This window comes from Zingiber officinale, chromosome 1A (assembly GCF_018446385.1).
Source record: "Zingiber officinale cultivar Zhangliang chromosome 1A, Zo_v1.1, whole genome shotgun sequence".
NCBI classification, from domain to species: domain Eukaryota; kingdom Viridiplantae; phylum Streptophyta; class Magnoliopsida; order Zingiberales; family Zingiberaceae; genus Zingiber; species Zingiber officinale.
Genome location: NC_055987.1, coordinates 21,106,882 through 21,124,584, shown reverse-complemented (window position 1 = coordinate 21,124,584; position 17,703 = coordinate 21,106,882). Strand labels below are relative to the sequence as shown.

Sequence of the window (17,703 nt, the reverse complement as noted above, 5' to 3'; positions counted from 1 at the left end):
ACTTACAAACAAGTGAACTCCTATCCAACTTATCATTGTCTCTCTTTAACATATGTGCCGGATTACCCGAATCTGAAAATAGGTTTTCACCTATTCAATTCTATATGAGTAGAGTTCTAACTTGGAAGGTACTATGTTCACTTTAGTTATCAGAGTTTATCCTTAAAACAAATTTGGTAATTTTAAATAACTCATCATCTATCTAATTATTTCATAAGTCCTTTACCTTCTTTCTACTACACCATTCTACGCTCAGTGCGATTAGTTGTTGAATCCTACTTTTGATAAGTGACTCTAAATTCTCCCAAGGTACTTGCCACTACGATCTTACCAGTGACATTTACTTTAACATTTCTCCGCATTGTGTACTCTTTGAACTAATCAAAGTACTTAGTCTTATGGTATTAAGTAAATTTATTTGTATCTTGAATAGTTGTCTATAAAATAGATGAAATATTCAATACTACCTCTTGTTCCGGATAGTCATAGGATCACACAAATCGGAATGAATTTCAACATATCTTTGACTCCATACCCTTGGACTTAAAAGCTTCTTGGTTATTTTCCTTCAAGTAAGACTGGAAAGATTTCCTACTAATGAACCCAAAAGTTCATCCTACCAATGAATCCTATGTTAATATAACCTAGCCTTAGATGTTAAAGATATAATTGGTTCATTTTCGGTTGCTTTCTCTTAAGTTAGAAGATGTGTTATTAATTTCCATTTGTTGCATCATGGGAGTTATTGGATTATAAATTGTCAATCAACATACCAGAATAGATAACTTGCTTTCTTGATAACAACTTTGTTATCAAAATAGACACAATATCTATTCTATAATAGTTTAGAAAACGAAATCTTCTTTAACTTAGGTAAAGACAATTCCTAATAATCCAAATATTATTCCTATTAGAGAATAAACCTCTCCCACTATGTGTTTGGTACACGTGTTTTTTATTTTCATTTAGTTGTCGGTTTCTCGGACCTGCAATGAATTACAGATGATCCATGATGGCCTATCTACACACACCAACCGTGAGATAACTCCTAAACATGTATCAACTAATGAATAAAATACACCTATATTGTTCTTAGTTCTAAGAGGATCTACCTTAATGTCCAAATTCTATTTCCAATCAATTATAATTGGGACCACTAAGTCTATCCTAAAGTATATCAGCTAGGGATTGACCATCTTCCTAAGAATCACAAAATATTTGGTTAAGACCAACTCCTTAAAATCCCCATGAATTTTGTATGCCACGTTAGTGTGGACGATACATCAAAGAGGAAATTTTATCATTCAATTTATTATCTCGTCAACCTTACTTTATGAATAAAATTAATAGTTGGTCTATCTTTAATCAAATATTTGGTCAAGACTCTAAATTTAAAATAATATTGATTCCTCTAACAATACTATTTAAATTTACCAACACCTCAAAACACCGATTTTGCATGCCACGTTAGTGTGGGGTATACAAAATCAACATTTGTAAGAGGAGGGTTTACCCATTAACTATCTTGTCAACGTAACTTTATGACAAATAAAATTATCTCAAACACTGTTAATTTTGTATACCACGTTAGGACAAAATTAATCATTTGTAAGAGGGTTTAACCCTTTAATTTTATTATCTTGTCAACCTAGTTTTATGAAAAATTAATAGTTGGTTTCATTTGGTCACACAAATAATAGCAGTGACTCTATGGGGAGGATACTATTAGATGTGTCTAAGTGTATACCATTACTTGACACTAAGTCCATTAATAAGATTATGCCCTTCCGTTGGGGAAGATCACACCTCTTAATTAACTTCCTATAGTCATCCAAAATGGAACTTTAGTGTGATCATCCGCAACAAGCTCATCCGTTATGGAGGAAGGCACTTGAGCCAACGCGCAAGCTTGTTTGCATCACTTACAAACCAAGAATGGAGACCATGGGATTTTAAAATCCTCTCCCACTTAGTTATTTATGAATTTTAACTATGCTAGCCTACTAAACTTGTAAACTAACATGCACACATAATATAAAAGCAATAAATAAAAATCTAATTTTCAACTATTATGGCTTTTATCTCTATTGTTCCCTTGTGTTCATCCCAATATTCGCCATATTTGGTGTCCCATCTTGCTCCTTGTCTCTTTGCTACGCCCGGGTCCTTAGAAGGTTCCACACTTTGCAAGATTCGATCCATGACATAAATAGATATTGATCCTATATTCCATAAAGGAATGTACATGTATCTAGATCAAAAATAAAATCCTAATAAAACTAAATACAGCTCCTTTTTATAATACAATCATGCACACATATAAATGCCCTGACATGTCCAAGGTCCAATCACATAAAACTAAGCTATAGTTGGATCCTCGATCAGAACATCCTACTATTATCCCCTAAATTATATGACATGTGCATAATTAAACTAATACCAAATACACAGAGGCAAAACCCTAGCTCGATACCAATTGTTGGTTGCTACTCTTAAAACTTATCAAATTGGTTCCACCTGTACCTTAGCTACCATGTGTTCTTTTAAATTAAATTTTGGATTGCTGCGGAACTTAACGTTGATCCAAACTTAATCTATTCGTTCTTTTAGGTTTTGACTTGGGTCTCCTGCGAAACTATCCAAATCACCTTAAGTTATTAATTCCATTAAATATTAATTTCCATAATTGGTTCCAAGATCGACATGGCGAGGCACAGGCCTTCTTGGATATGAGAGCAACCACCACCGACTAGACAAAACCTTTTATAGAAAGGTAATATTTAATTTCCTAAAATAACTTTAGGTTAACCGAAAAGAACAATCAAATCACAAGGAAAAGAAAAAACAAAAGAACACAACATCGAAAACATATTGAAATTCTAGAATCGTAAGCCTCTTGTATTTGGTATTATTTCCATAAATAACTAGCATGATGCGGAAAGGAAAATTACTAGTTATACCTTCTAAAGACCTCTTGATCTTCTACCGTATTCCTCTTCTAACCTCGGACGTTGAAGCACCTTCTTCTTCAACAAGTTTCGCCACCACAATTCTCCAAGAGAAGTAGAGGTCCCACCACCACCACCAAGCTCCAAGGGATGCAAGAAACAAAACCACCTTTCTCTCCTTCTTCTCCTAGCTAGAACCAGCCACCATCAAGAGCTCCAAGAGGTTGCCGCCGGCCATAAGAAGAAGAGAAGAGGAAGAAGCTAGGGTCGACCACCAAGGAGGAAAAGAGAGGAGAAGAATAATAGAGTTGATCACCCATGAAGGCCCCTACCCCTCTTTTATAATCCTTGGTCTTGGCAAATAAGGAAATTTAATTAAAACTTCCTTAATTCTTTTCATGAAAAGAAAAATTTATTTAATTAAAAACAATTTTCCTATTCTCAATTTACATACAAGTATAAACAGAGAGTTTTAATTAATTAAAACTTCTAATTTGTCAAATTTATAAAAATTTCTCCAATAATTTTCCTTCATGGTGGTTAATAAAAATTTTATAAATTAAAATTCTTCTTTAAACATGTGGATAATTTCAAAGGAAAGTTATCTCTTAAAATTAAAATCTCTTTTCAATCTATGAATAAGGAAAGATATCAAATCTTTTCTTAATAGAAACTAATAAAAGAGAATATTTAATTTTTAAAACTCTCTTTAAATTATTATCATGGTTAAAAAGGAAAGTTTTCTTAAAATAAAATCTCCTTTCAATCTACAAATAAGGAAAGATTTCAAATCTTTTCTTAATCTTTGTAGAGCTTTAAAAGGAAAGATTTAATTTTTAAACTCTCTTTTTAAAACTATGATATCCACATAAAATAATTTTAATAAAATCCTTTTTGATGATGTGTGCCACCTCAAGCTTGGGCTCCAAGCTTTGCTGGCCAAGCCTTCAAACCAAACCACTGTGTACTCGAGCCTTCAAGGCTCATGGCTTGACGTCAAAAGAAGGTGTGGTGGGTATAAATCTCTATACAAGAGGCTACGATAGGGACCGAGAGAGGAATTGGTTTTGGTCTCCCGATAAAATTAAGCATCTCGTGCTCGCCAACACACAACTTAATTTTATCAATAATAATTCATTCCACTAGAGAACTATTATTGAACTACCCAATCCCAAATTACATTTGGCTCCTTCTTATCATGAGTGTGTTAGTCTCCCGTGTTTAAGATATCGAATGTCCACTAATTAAGTGAGTTCTGACTCATTTAATTAATATCTTAGTCCAAGAGTAGTACCACTCAACCTTATCATCATGTCACCTGGGTTTAACATGACAATCCTTATGAGCTCCTCTTGAGGACATTATCAACCTAGTATCTCTGGACACGTTTCCTTCTATATAATCAATAACACACACTAAGTGATACCATTTCCCAACTTATCATTGATTCATTGAACTAAATCTCACCCATTGATAAATTAAAGAAATAAATATCAAATATATTTGCTTTATTATATTAGGATTAAGAGCATACACTTCTCGTAATAAAAGTCTTTGTTTATAAAATCGATGATAAAAAGAACGCCTAATTACCTATAATGCTCCAAGTGTACTAGTGTAATTATACGATCAAGATAAGACTAATTACTACGATTCTTACTGGTTTGTTCTTTCCATTTGGTGGTGAGCTAATTATAATTTATAAGTGTCGATCAACCTCGTGATATTGTGACACACACCATGTTATCTACAATATAAATGAATTGAACAACTACATTTATCATAAATGTAGACATTTGACCAATGTGATTCTTATTACTAGATAAATGTTTATACCAAAAGCTAGACTTTTAGTATACACCCTAACAATCATGCCCCTTGGTAAGGGATGTGATCTAGATTATCCGATTTAAATTGGATGGATGAGATCTAATTAAATCAAGAGGTTCTTCTACCTCTTCATTTGGTATGAATAAGATCTCTCATATTCTCATTTGATTGATTCCAATTCAAAGCAAAGCATTGGATTCCATACTTGTATTTGGAGAGTTTAAAATGCTTCTTTGGTTTGGAGGTCTTACGATTTGCAGTGCTGCTATCATAAGATAAAGTCATGATAGATGATTGTCGTGTTCTATAAGCACCATCTGCGAAGTAAATTCATCTTAAAGAGATAGAGTCTAACTCTAGTCTCAACATTACTAAAATAATATTATACTGTCATTCTGCCCGTGTTAGATCGCACCACCATGAGATTCAACATATAATAGGTGATTTGAGATGACAGATTTAAGCAAATTAAAATGGCATCTTAGGCATCTTACCGAGATTACTCTGATCAGTGTTCAGGATAGAGAAGATTCTCATAGGTTAAAATGATAAGAGCTGGCCCACTATTCTCTTTGATTAATCCTATTAAACAGTTTCAAATTGCTAATAGAAAGAAAGTTGATGTTAAAACCAGTGATAGCTCTCCATTCTTTGAAAAATAATTGACTTGATGTTCAAATACACTAATAATATGTTAAATCACAGTCGATTTTTTTTTGTTTCGTTAAAAAAAAAAATGAAATTCTGCCACTCGAACATTTACCAAATTCTTCAGTTACTTGTATCAAATTTTGGGCTGGAAATCAGGCCTAATGGACAAGTAGTCAGCCCAGTTCATAACTTGCCCGAGCGCCCGACCAAACTTCATAAAACTAAAATAACACATGAGACAGTTAGTTATAAATTCGCACACGAATCAGTGGCTCATGTAATAAAAGATTTTTAAAAAAAAAAAGAAGTAAAATAAGGGCCCTTTACGCAATCGGTCCTTAGGATCAGTCATATCCGTCGTAATCCGCAGAGGGCATGCACGTAGCACCACGGCCACACGTAGGCCCCTCCCATAACCATGCTGGGCTTGACAAAAGTCGACATTGTAAATCGTAATTACGAGAACAGAAGCGCGAGACAAAGTCAATGAAGATTAATTAAACTATAGACGAGTAAGACACCAACGCCACGGGACAGAACTCAGAAATCTAGGCGAAGAATAAGGATAGATGGACTTTAAGGACCTAAAAACATAAGTTTGACCAGGATGAGATCATAAATGTTCTGTTCGAGTCAACCTCGAATCGAGGGTACTGCGTGACACTGCCGCTGCTGGATCTTTGTTGCACGTGCAACGCCACCACAATCAACATCCTTCAGAATTCAAGGATTCTGCCGGCTCACTCTTTGTTGACGTGCCATGCAAATGAAAATGCCTCAATTATCTGAAGAGTTTTTGTTTTTGCCGTAATTTGACAAATTGACTAGAGTGTCTGAATACAGGTTGGAACGATTAAGAACCCCACTAATCCATCCCTTCAAGAGGATTAAAATACAGAGGGTAGGCAGTTTAGCGAGAGAAAACAACTTAATGAATAAACAAGACGTGGGTAGGGAATGAAGGGGACTGCAGAATAGAAATGGAATGTGGCATCGCTAAATATATTCCTTCATTCCATCAGTCTGTGTAGCATTAAAAGCCTTATGTATTCGTAGCCGCTTGATTGCGGCTATAAGCTGATTCCAGACGGACTGTGAGAGTCGGCTATGAGAGATGATCATCTTTTTACTACAATAATTAAAAGCATTACGCAATAATAAATTTTTGATCTTTCCCTTGCCTAATTGCAGGTCATTAACTTTCACTCTTCTTTAGAAGGAATTCTATACGACAGGTCCCTTGCTCACAGATCGACAACTTCCTTGTTTCTTCTTAGACTCAATGAACTGTCCACAACCAATAATCTTTGACCGCCACCACATTGAAACTGTTAATTGTTTGCACCTGCATAGCTGAGACATTATTAATTAAGCTCATCAGTAGTCCTCTCTCGTGACCAAGCATGCAAAGCGCTAAGCTCCTCTCTTTAAAAGCTCACCTTTCTGTAGGATAACCAACACTTGGCTCTCGTTCTTGTCCTTTGCAGCAACTTACGAAAAAAAGATCCAGGTACACTTCTTGCTTTAATCTGAGTCATCCCTGCTTGAAACTTTAATCTTGTTCTTCTGCAAGTTTGAAGAGCAGAGATCCTGATCAATAGCTTAGACTTTATTCCAATGTGTTTTTGCAAGCTTAAAATTTTCACTCAGCCACTGTGCATTTGCTTTCCTCGTGGCAGAGTATCAGAAAAAGATGATGATGAGCAGCAGGCAGTTGATTGTACCACCCGGCTTTCGTTTTCACCCAACAGATGAGGAGCTCCTCTACTATTATCTGAGAAAGAAGTTAGCCTATGAAGCTATCGATCTTGATGTCATAAGGGATGTTGATCTCAATAAGCTTGAACCATGGGATCTCGAAGGTTTGTGTTATCAATTAATGAGATAGAATAGGAACTCAGTTTATCTATGATCATGATGTCAGTGCTCGAGTTACACTAGTAAAGGAAACCATGGAATTAAAGATCCTTAATTTCTTGGCTATCATATCACTGAAAACTAATATGGAATTTTCTTTTACGCAGACCAGTGCAAAATCGGATCTGGGTCTCAACATGAAAATGAATGGTATTTCTTTAGCCGCAAGGACAAGAAGTATCCGACTGGAACACGAACCAATCGTGCAACTGCTGCAGGCTTTTGGAAGGCAACTGGGAGAGATAAGGTCATACACATCAGCAACTCAACAACAATTGGCATGAGAAAAACCTTAGTCTTCTATATTGGACGAGCTCCTAATGGTCAGAAGACGGACTGGATTATGCATGAGTATCGTCTAGCAAATGAAAGTTCACAGGTCAAGATACTAGAACAACTATTCTAAAGAAATTAGTTAACATATAACTTTTCCACCATTCTTCTCTAGAGCAATCGTGTTTATAAGATGTATGAGAAATACTATTGCATTTTTTTTCTCATTATACTTCTGATTAAAGAAAAAGGGCAATGCAATATATTTTAGGATTTTACTATTTTACTCTAGATATAATTGCCAATCATATAGATCTTAAGCTCCCTACTGTGCTTGGAATAATTATACTCGAGATGAAAAGAATTTGAAGGCTGCATTAGACATTGGCAACCTGTGTAAAACAATGTCAAAGCAAATGATAGATCTTAACCACATTTTAGATTAATGGCGGATAAGATTATAATGTTAACCATAATAGCCTTTTTACTGCTTGCTACACTAGATTAATGATGCTTTCATTAGGGTAGCTGAAAATTCTGAACTCAAGTGCAACTTTTTCAAATTCTGCAGGAAGATGGATGGGTTGTCTGCAGGGTTTTTCGAAAGAGGAGCTACCAGAGGGGCATCTTACCCGACGCAGTGGCCGACGAAAATCAATTCAAATCAACAGCTACTGATTCTTATCCATTGGAGCAAAAACAGAGCTTCCACATCCCAACCAACTTCTCCTTAAATGGCTCAGTAGATCTTCCACAGCTGTTAGACTCTGAACCCTGTTCCGTTACTTCAATTCCTCCAGTTTCCATGGACATTAGATGCTCTAAGAAACTAGTAAAATTGGCATCAGAAAAAACTCTCCTTCCCCAGGAGACATTAAATTGGGACTGGTCTATCTTGGATAAGCTCCTCGCTGCTCATCAAATCCCGAGCCACTTCTTACAGAACAAGGTGCATCCACCAACCCAACTAATTAGTGTGGATTCCTCAGTCCTACCAAAATCTGAGCAATATCTTGGTTATGAGGCCGGCCTCCTAAGGTTTTCTAAGGTTAATGAGCCTCTTTTATTTGATTAATTAAGCTTGGAAGTTAGACTGTCGAATCTATATTTCTGGAAAAAAAAAATGAATGTATATCGTTGTTGAGATTCAGTCTATATTATGAATTTCTTTCCTCTGACTTGAAATGTTACAATCCAAAAGAACTCTAGTTACACGTATTGTTCAATGAGAGAGTGTCATCTATTGCATAACATCAATATTAGAATGGTTTTCTGAGGATTTATCGTAATGCAACACTTCCATAACATCTAGACGGCCTGAAGATAATTTGGATTAAAAGTTTATATATTAATTTAACACTGGAACTTCAAAAAAAAACATAGGCTTAACACTGGAATTAGCATAAATGAATTGAAAACCACATACCTTGCGGTGAAGGGATAGCAACCTACTCTTTCTACACCGTCAGAGCTCTTCAGTACGAAGTTGGCCAATGAAACATATATATATATTCCCAAAAGGAATCAGATTTCTCATGCCCCAACGGAGAACAAAACCAATTGAACGAGAAGCATGGGAGATTGGAGAAAACCAAAAACTCTCAAGAGGTTGAACTGAGAAAAAAGGGTGCAACAAAGAACGAAGAAGAGAGCAATCGACGAGACGAAGTCGTAGTCATGGTATATACTTCCAAACAGACGAGCTCAAGGCATCTTAAAAGTGTTGCCAAATCCGTAATCCATAAACTTGAAAGGAACAAGACTACAAGAGGAGACGCAGCCACAAGCTCAGGCTTAACCAGTGGGCCGGCCCATATATAGCATTTCCGATGTCCGAATTAATTATTGCCAGGTAAGTCTTGCCCCCACTCTTTTTAAGACCTTTTAACACTTTTTTTGTTTGTTAATAAGAATAATAATATAAAATTTTTTTCCCATTTGGAGAAGTTTATAATCTAGTACTTGTGAAAATCCAAAAATAACTGGACAACAACAGAAAAGAGGAGGAAGCTATAGGTATACAAGTTCTCAAAACTGACATGCAGTACACATTTCACCTTGATACACCACACCAAATTTGAACTCCAACCATTATATTAGCTCTTTCTTTAAGCCAATTATATGTTTGCAAAAAATAATAAATGGCAAGTTTAAGCTTAATATTAGCTGAAAACAGTTATTCATGAATTGATAGTTAAAAAACAAGTGGTGCTTGTCAAATAATGATTGTGTTCCATGTTAGCCAGCCTCAGTGGAGGTTTTACCTAGGCCTGCTTATATGTATATCTATAGACAAAGCATCGATATATATCTTGGCTTTTCATCAGCGTCGTTATCGGGAAAAAAAAAATGGCCTGATTGAGTAAGAAACCATGCATAAATATTAATTCTTTAATTTGTGATAGCCATATGAAAGCTTCATCCCTTGTAAGGCAAGTGCGAGTAAATTTTTCTACCTATTTCCGGCTTCAAGACAACACCATCGATCCTCTTCAATCTGTCCAACCGACCCACCATTGCATGATCTCCAAGCTAGCTACACCGCTCGTGCAAAAGGCTTATCCTTGCCACCCTTTATAACTCCATCACAGGCAAAGGCAAATTAAGATTCGTCCAGCTAATATAAGCACCATTACAACATAGATCTTCTAGCAGTCGCCGTTCTAGAAAAGAATGAAAAGAATGGTCGGTTCTTGTCGGCCGACTTCTTAATTTTTGTTCTTCTGATTATGCGCATATGTAGACTTCTGCAATCCGAAAGAAGAATTTAAACATGACCATAAACAGAGAATAGCATTCTGAAGGCACAAAGGGCAATGCCTGAGGCCGTTAACGGAGAATAGCATTCTAAAGAGCGACGCCTTTTGGTGGTCACTGACTTTTAACGCCATTTCTACTCGCCACTCGACAGGTTGTATAAGATTCCAGTTGTTTGCACTTTAATCTAATCAAATTATGGAAATAGATTCGAGCATAGAGTTTGGCGTTTACTTTGGACACGATTGTATATATATATATAGGTGAGTTGAGAGTATATTTACATGCCACAGGAGAAGTTTAAGTGCTGATATAAATCAAGTTTTGAGATTTAACATGAACTTGGAAAGAGATCCACTGGTGCTGGGGAGGGTGATTAGTGATGTGTTGGATCCCTTCACCAGGAGCGTCACACTTAGGGTGACCTATGGGTCGAGGGATGTGGGCAGTGGGCGCGAGTTCAAGCCGTCACAAGTGGTCAACCAACCCAGGGTTGAAGTGGGAGGCACGGATCTCAGAAACCTTTACACGCTCGTACGTATCCATGCAAGTCAACCCAGATCATGTTTGTATAGTTAAATGATTGGTGTGTACGTACGTATGTATAAATATTCTTGTAGGTGATGGTAGACCCAGATGCTCCGAGTCCAAGTGAACCAAACCTAAGGGAATACCTCCACTGGTAATTAATCAGTCACTCCATCCCCATATATATATATATATATATATATATATATATATATATATATATATATATATATATATATATATATATATATATATATATATATATATATATATATATATATATATAGCAATAATTAACTTACTTTTAGGGTTTGAATTCAATCTTTTAATTAAACTGCACGCAGGCTGGTGACAGACATTCCATCTACAACTGGAGCAACATTCGGTGAGTCATGAATATGATTAAATCTTAAAAGACTATCTAATTAATGATGGCCGGCCGTCTTGATTTGATTAGGGCAAGAGGTGATGGCCTATTGTAGCCCGAGGCCGACGATGGGAATTCACCGGTTTGTGTTTGTGTTGTTCAAACAGCCGGGGCGGCAAGCTGTTGACCCGCCTGGGTGGAGGCAGAACTTCAGCACCCGAGACTTTGCCGAGTTCTACAGCTTGGGTTTGCCGGTTGCCGCTGTCTATTTCAATTGTCAGCGGGAGTCCGGCTCTGGTGGCCGGAGAATGTATCCAATCTAGCTCATGTATCCTCTATCGTCTCTTTAATTATATATGCACTCGATCAAAATATGTGCACTATATATATATATATATATATATATATATATATATATATATATATATATATATATATATATATATATATATATATATAGTCTTTCTCGTGTATGTACAAGCTAAGGTAGGGATGAACTGATTAATCTCCCTGCTAGATAGCTTATTGCACAATGTTGTATAAGAGATTGTGGTCACACGCGGAGCTACGTACGTTCTTATTATGATTAATAACATTCTATCAGAGTATACACCACATATTCATCTTGTTTAGTAACTCTATTGAGGAAACTTCGCCCCCGGAGCTATGGTGCAGCGGTAGGATATCTAGATTATCACTCAGGCGCCCGCAATTCGAGCCCCAACTATGACAAACTTCTTTAACTCATGAAAGTCATAGTCCTAGACAAGACAATTAATACATTGTTATTAATTATTTCTATCTAATTTAATTAGGTGGATCTAAAATGATGGATAAAAGGAATCTCTAAATTTGTTTCTCGTCATCTCTAAGATATTTAATTTGTCGGAATAAAAAATAAAATTATTTAAATTTCTGGACTTAGGTTTCCACCCAAGTAAATAGGCAATTTGTAACACATTATATTTTTAATGCAGGGGAAAAGAGATTGTAATTAATTTTTAGTCCTTTGTAGTTATATATTAGATAGCATTATAACAGGATCATAATAACTGTTTAAATATAGAAGATTTTACATGATTTTTGTTTTTTTTTTTCAAAGTCAATTGTGAGCATGATTCCCATAAACGAGGGCACAGATCATCCTAAGGCCTTTACCACTCAATTTGTATTTGATTCCATCCGAAAGTTAAGTAGATGAGCAGTCGATAAGAAGATAGAAATGTTGATGGAGAAAGGACCTGGAGTTGAAAACCGCATACCTGCATACACTACAAAGAGAGCAAACATGAACGTTAGAGTGAGAACTACGGAGGAGGTCATTGCTGGCACAGACACTCCGATGCTCAAGTCAGAACCATAGCCCCGGTGAAAAACAGAGAAGAAAACGAATAATAGAATAATAGTGTGGATGTGTGTGCGTACGTGTACACGTATCTGGCCAACGGAGAGGATCCTTTTATATATCACCTCTCATAACTTCCACAATAATAAGGCGTCAGAGAATGTCTGGTGTTAGAATATATCGAGTAGTGAAGGATGTACAACGACCTTCCTCAAGGCAGAGGAATGCTCCGTTGCATGTATATGTCAAAGTAGTGGAATATTTTCTGATGGGTAACCGTTATTCTTCGACAAGTGATTGTAATTCTCTAACAATGCTCTCTCCTAGAGGGAGTCTGATTGGCTTGGAGCCGATCGAGTTTAGGTTTGGAGTCATGTCCATGTGAGGTGGGGAGCCAAGCCCCGTTAAAGTTTGATCGGCGTGGATCGATCGAATTTACGTGGTGAGTCATGCGCATGAAAAGTAGGGAGCTGAACTTTGGAGGTCCTACCAGTTATGCGGTCAGCCAGATTTATACTAGGATCATGCCCATGAGAAGCAGGGAGCTAAACCTTGGAGGTCTGACTGGCTCTGGGGACGATCGGATTTATACTAAGAGTCATGTCTATGACAAGTGAGAAGCTGAGGTCTGGAGGTCCATCCGACTCTAGGATAGATCGGATTTATACTGAAAATTGTGCCTATGAGAAATGGAAAGTTAAGCCATGTTAAAAATGATCCATTTAGATACGTACATCTTAACTTTAACTATTACATCATCTAGTTATTTACACGCAAATCCAAGTAGTTGAACGTGAAAACTAATATAAGAAATTGGAACGCTCAACTAGAATAAGCATCCTCGTGAAATATTTAAAATTAAGCTAGGGAACTCCTTTATCAAACTTTTGAATTAATTAATTAATTAAAGACTTTTTCTCCTTCTGATCTTTTGCATGTCGAGAACGTATATATGCATAATTAATTATGCTCGAGTTAGAGGAGCAATGATAGATTGACCCATGACCCCCATTATCCGATATCGCACGGTCGAATCGTGGACAATGTGCGTGCATTCATGTGGATGGACGAAGCCCCGGATCCGCTGTCGTCCAATGGCGACTCGACAGCGCCTTCCTCGTCTGGTTCGCTGGGTCCCCCGACCATTCCCATTGGATCTCCCGGCCCTCCAATGGGGCGACGACAACACCCAGCGATAGCGACGCGAAGTCATTAAGGTTCGAATGCGACGGTAAACGTCTCCAATAGATTCCCAGGACCGGCGTGTTCCCTCGCCGAGCACGCATGCGTCAGCATCACCTCCGGACAGGAAGTGATGTGGCTTTATACTCGGCAACAAAGTTAATCGAAGTGCATCCCTCCTGCCCTCGCTGTAGACCATCGCTGGCTCCACGCAAAATTCATCACCAAATAGGAAATAGGATAAGACTCCGAGCCCACAAATAAAAATATTACTGCTGAATGTTATTTTCTTTTATTCTTTTAAATTAAGGGACGTTGAATTAATTACTTGGCAATTTAAAAATATTCCTTCGTAAAATGGACCACAGACTGGGAAGTCTTCGTTTCAGGTATCTCTTAGCTATTTTTTTTTTTCTCGATCCACCTCCTTCTTCTTCTTGTCTTCCGCTCTGTCTCTCTTCTTTCTTTTTCTCGATCGGGCCGGGAAACAAAAAGAGAGATCATGCAAAGGGAGATCAGGGATTCCCTTGTGGTGGGAAGGGTGGTGGGAGATGTGGTGGATCCCTTCACGAGAAGCGTGGCTCTCAGGGTCATCTACAACTCCCGGGAGGTTACCAATGGATGCGAGATGAAGCCGTCAGCCGTGGCCGAGGAGCCGAGGGTCGAGGTCGTAGGAACTGATCTCGACAATCTTTACACACTCGTGAGCCCTCGACTTTAATTAATTATTTCTCAGTGACTAATATTAATTAAATACCATCCAGTTTCCAGTGTGTTATCGTTCATGCATGCTTAATTTGCAGATCATGGTAGATCCGGATGCTCCGAGTCCAAGCGAACCTGCCCTGAGAGAATATTTGCACTGGTACCATCACTTGCCCCTTAATCGCCTTCTCTTCCGTTTGATAATTGGTGTGCTTTAATTTCCCCCCAAAAAGAGTTATTAATGTCGTCACGCAGATAGATTTTTTTTTTAATTTTTTTTTTTTGTATATTTTCATTTCCGTCTTTGAGAATTGAGACTGTACGTCTCTATCTAGCTTTCTCTTCAAGTATGTTATTGCAAAGTACGAGCTCGAGCTGAAGGATAACAAAAGTAAACATCGTTTTAAAACACCCTGACACTGTCTTCCCAAGTCTTTCTTCTTCGGAATCGTTTTAGCTACTGTATTTTCTACTCTACTTACCATTCTCTAGTGAATCTGTATTATTTCTATGAACAATTAATAAAAGTGGGTATTCGATTTCCACCCTTTTTCTTCCTATTCTATCCATCAATCCAGACGCCCTTGATCTTCTACTCCGGGGCAAAACCATATTTATCTTCCCTTATGAGACAATATTAATTCACATGTCATAAATAACCTAGGACAAGCAATTCAATCGACTAAGCATTAACCAATTAAAAGATAATCCAGTGCACGAAACTCTTGTGGGTCCAGGATAGAGCGGAATGACATTAGATCTATTATACACAATATTAATCAACTCATTTAATGATTTCTTCTTTAGAAGCATGGCAGAATTAGACATCACATATGTGCTTCATCCAGGCCATATAAATTAAATTATATTTTATTATTTTTGAATATAAATAGCTGATCCTTAATTGAGGTCTACTTAATATTGTATATATAGTCTATGCTACAAGTGCTTTAGATCAATGCATAAAATCATATTTCATAGAAATAACACACTCATTTCGTCTTGAAAGATAATATTGTTTAGAAGATATTCTCAACACTATGCAGGTAAAAAGGGGTGAAATTTGAAGTGTTCAAATAATTTTATGATAAGATTTAAGAAGTATGTTAAGATACTGGTCTTTCTAAATTATGTTAGCTATATCATCAACACTAACTTGAAGAAAGTTTTTAGATTATTCAAGAATGACAACTTGTAAGTTTTAATGTGGAGAAGAGTTTATAAGAATCATGAACATTCTAAATCTTGTAAGGAAGTAGTCTACCATGGAGTAGTATAAATAGGGCATGGTGTCATCCTTTATGTGCATGAAGAGGAAGAGCAATAAAGAGTTGTCTTCTTGTTTAGTTCTGTCCTCTACTTCGACATTGTCTTCTTGTTTAGTTCTCATTTCTATTTTAACAAATTATTCCTAATTGCTCATTGACTGTCATTTTGTTATCAATAAACATGTGAAGGTAGACTTAATGAAATTTTTGGCTAGATAAAATTTTGACTTTGTTGAAGAATCACCTAAAGATATCAAACTTGCCATGTTGCTAAAGGACATTCCAAACCTTACTCACCCTTGCAAATATCTAATGCACCATAGAAGAAGTTAGAATTGTTTTTTTATCATTGACTAATTACTACTCACTCAAAGGTAGAATGATTATATTATGGAAGTTGATGAAGGCTTTCTAAAATAGCTTAAATTGTAATTGTTTGAAGAATAATTTGGGTTCTTTCTCATATAGTCAATCTTTATTTAAAAAAATAGTGAAACTATATAGAGTTTAACAAAATATTCGATCTTACCAAGATCCCGAGTTGGCCATGTTTACACATACTATGTAGAAAACTTAGTTGTCACCATCAGTTTGAGAAATATCTCAAGAAACTTAGTTGATAAGAATCTTTGTTAATATAATTTGCTTTTAACTCATGCTAAATTTGTTTACTCATCAAGTCAAGTAACCATTCAGACTCTTTGAGGTGGTGTATGTTTGCAATTCAACTACTTTCTTGATCCAACTTTTCTTTCCATCACTCAAAACTTTATCAGTAATGCCAAAAGACAAGTAAAAAAATATCAAATATATATATAAACAATTCATAAACGCATAAAAAATGATAAATATAGAGATCATGTTTAGTAAACAATGGAGCCTAATGCTTATAGGAAAGAAATTTTATTTGAATTCCATGTAGGAATTCTTTCCTTTGTTCATCATGGCAAACTCAAGCCTCAAGTAAATTGACGTTCATAATTCTTTAAATAATTAATGAAAATACTTACAAGACCAATGTTTAAAGAGAATTTGTATTTCATTTATCTTTAACTTGTGTCTTATGAGATAAATATTCAAGGACATTTTTTTTTCCAACCAAGGAAGAATGACACAAAACTACAAATGCAACTTCTCAATTAACTTTTCATTATTTTGATACTCGACTCTTCGAATCATTTGCCTCTCCTATCTATCTTATTTTTTAGTTGACTTTACAATTTAAGTAACCCCTCAAATAGAGAATTCAAGCTACTTTATGATAGACAAACATTAGAAAGTGTGGATGTGGAGAATATAGTACAAAAAAAACTTGCAATTATGTCAGTTTTGGAATTTGAGATTTTGTCGTTGTTATTAATGGCTTGAGAACTTAGATTGCATGATCACAATTTTTGTTGGATCATTTATTTATTTACCTATATTTGTAAAAGTCTTATGGGAGATTTGGAGTTAATAATTTGAATAAATTTAAAAATGTCACTTTAACTCTAGGTTCGTCATTAACTTCATTTTTCCGTTCCTTGATGGATTTCTTAATTTTTTTTTTTTTTTGTTACTATGATTTAGCTATCCACAGTATAATTCTCATAGAATAACTATCTCATACTCATCTTTCATGACAATTCTTCCAATAATAAGAATTCCTACTTGAAGGGATATTTTTTGATGATGGAAATTATTATGATATATGATGAAAATTTCTTCATTATTTGTTGCTTCTAATATGGCTTTAAATAAAAAATAAGAATAAAGTGATTTATTCTATGAGCTAAACTAAAGAATATATACTTCTATTTCATTCTCAATCAATTTCAATCTGCTATAAGTAATTATATATTTTACTACATATTCCATAAATCAAAAGTAGCATGAGAAAGTGGAAATAATGTGTCGTTGCTATTTAAAAAAAAAGACAAAAAACAAAAGGAC

At 35.8% G+C, this 17,703-nt stretch overlaps 3 protein-coding genes across 4 annotated transcripts in view; all 3 read left to right on the top strand.

Moving 5' to 3' along the window:
• Positions 1–7,112: 7,112 nt before the first annotated feature.
• Positions 7,113–8,694, top strand: LOC121996815 (NAC domain-containing protein 76-like). Its single transcript, XM_042550937.1, has 3 exons — positions 7,113–7,291; positions 7,454–7,725; positions 8,191–8,694. The coding sequence occupies exons 1-3, from the start codon at positions 7,123–7,125 to the stop codon at positions 8,692–8,694; spliced, it is 945 nt and encodes a 314-aa protein (XP_042406871.1). The 5' UTR covers positions 7,113–7,122.
• Positions 8,695–10,666: 1,972 nt separating this feature from the next.
• LOC122020395 (protein HEADING DATE 3A-like) lies at positions 10,667–11,634 on the top strand. The gene is made up of 4 exons (XM_042578317.1): positions 10,667–10,910; positions 10,997–11,058; positions 11,249–11,289; positions 11,362–11,634. Exons 1-4 carry the CDS (start codon positions 10,713–10,715, stop codon positions 11,592–11,594), a joined length of 534 nt encoding a protein of 177 aa, XP_042434251.1. The 5' UTR covers positions 10,667–10,712; the 3' UTR covers positions 11,595–11,634.
• Positions 11,635–14,182: 2,548 nt separating this feature from the next.
• Positions 14,183–17,703, top strand: part of LOC122020374 (protein HEADING DATE 3A-like) — a 51,342-nt gene continuing 47,821 nt past the window's right edge. For both annotated transcript variants that reach the window (XM_042578294.1, XM_042578286.1), the window contains exons 1-2: positions 14,183–14,501; positions 14,602–14,663. In XM_042578294.1, coding sequence (XP_042434228.1) covers positions 14,301–14,501; positions 14,602–14,663 — 263 coding nt within the window. In that variant the 5' untranslated portion in view covers positions 14,183–14,300. The remainder of the gene's footprint in view (positions 14,502–14,601; positions 14,664–17,703) is intronic.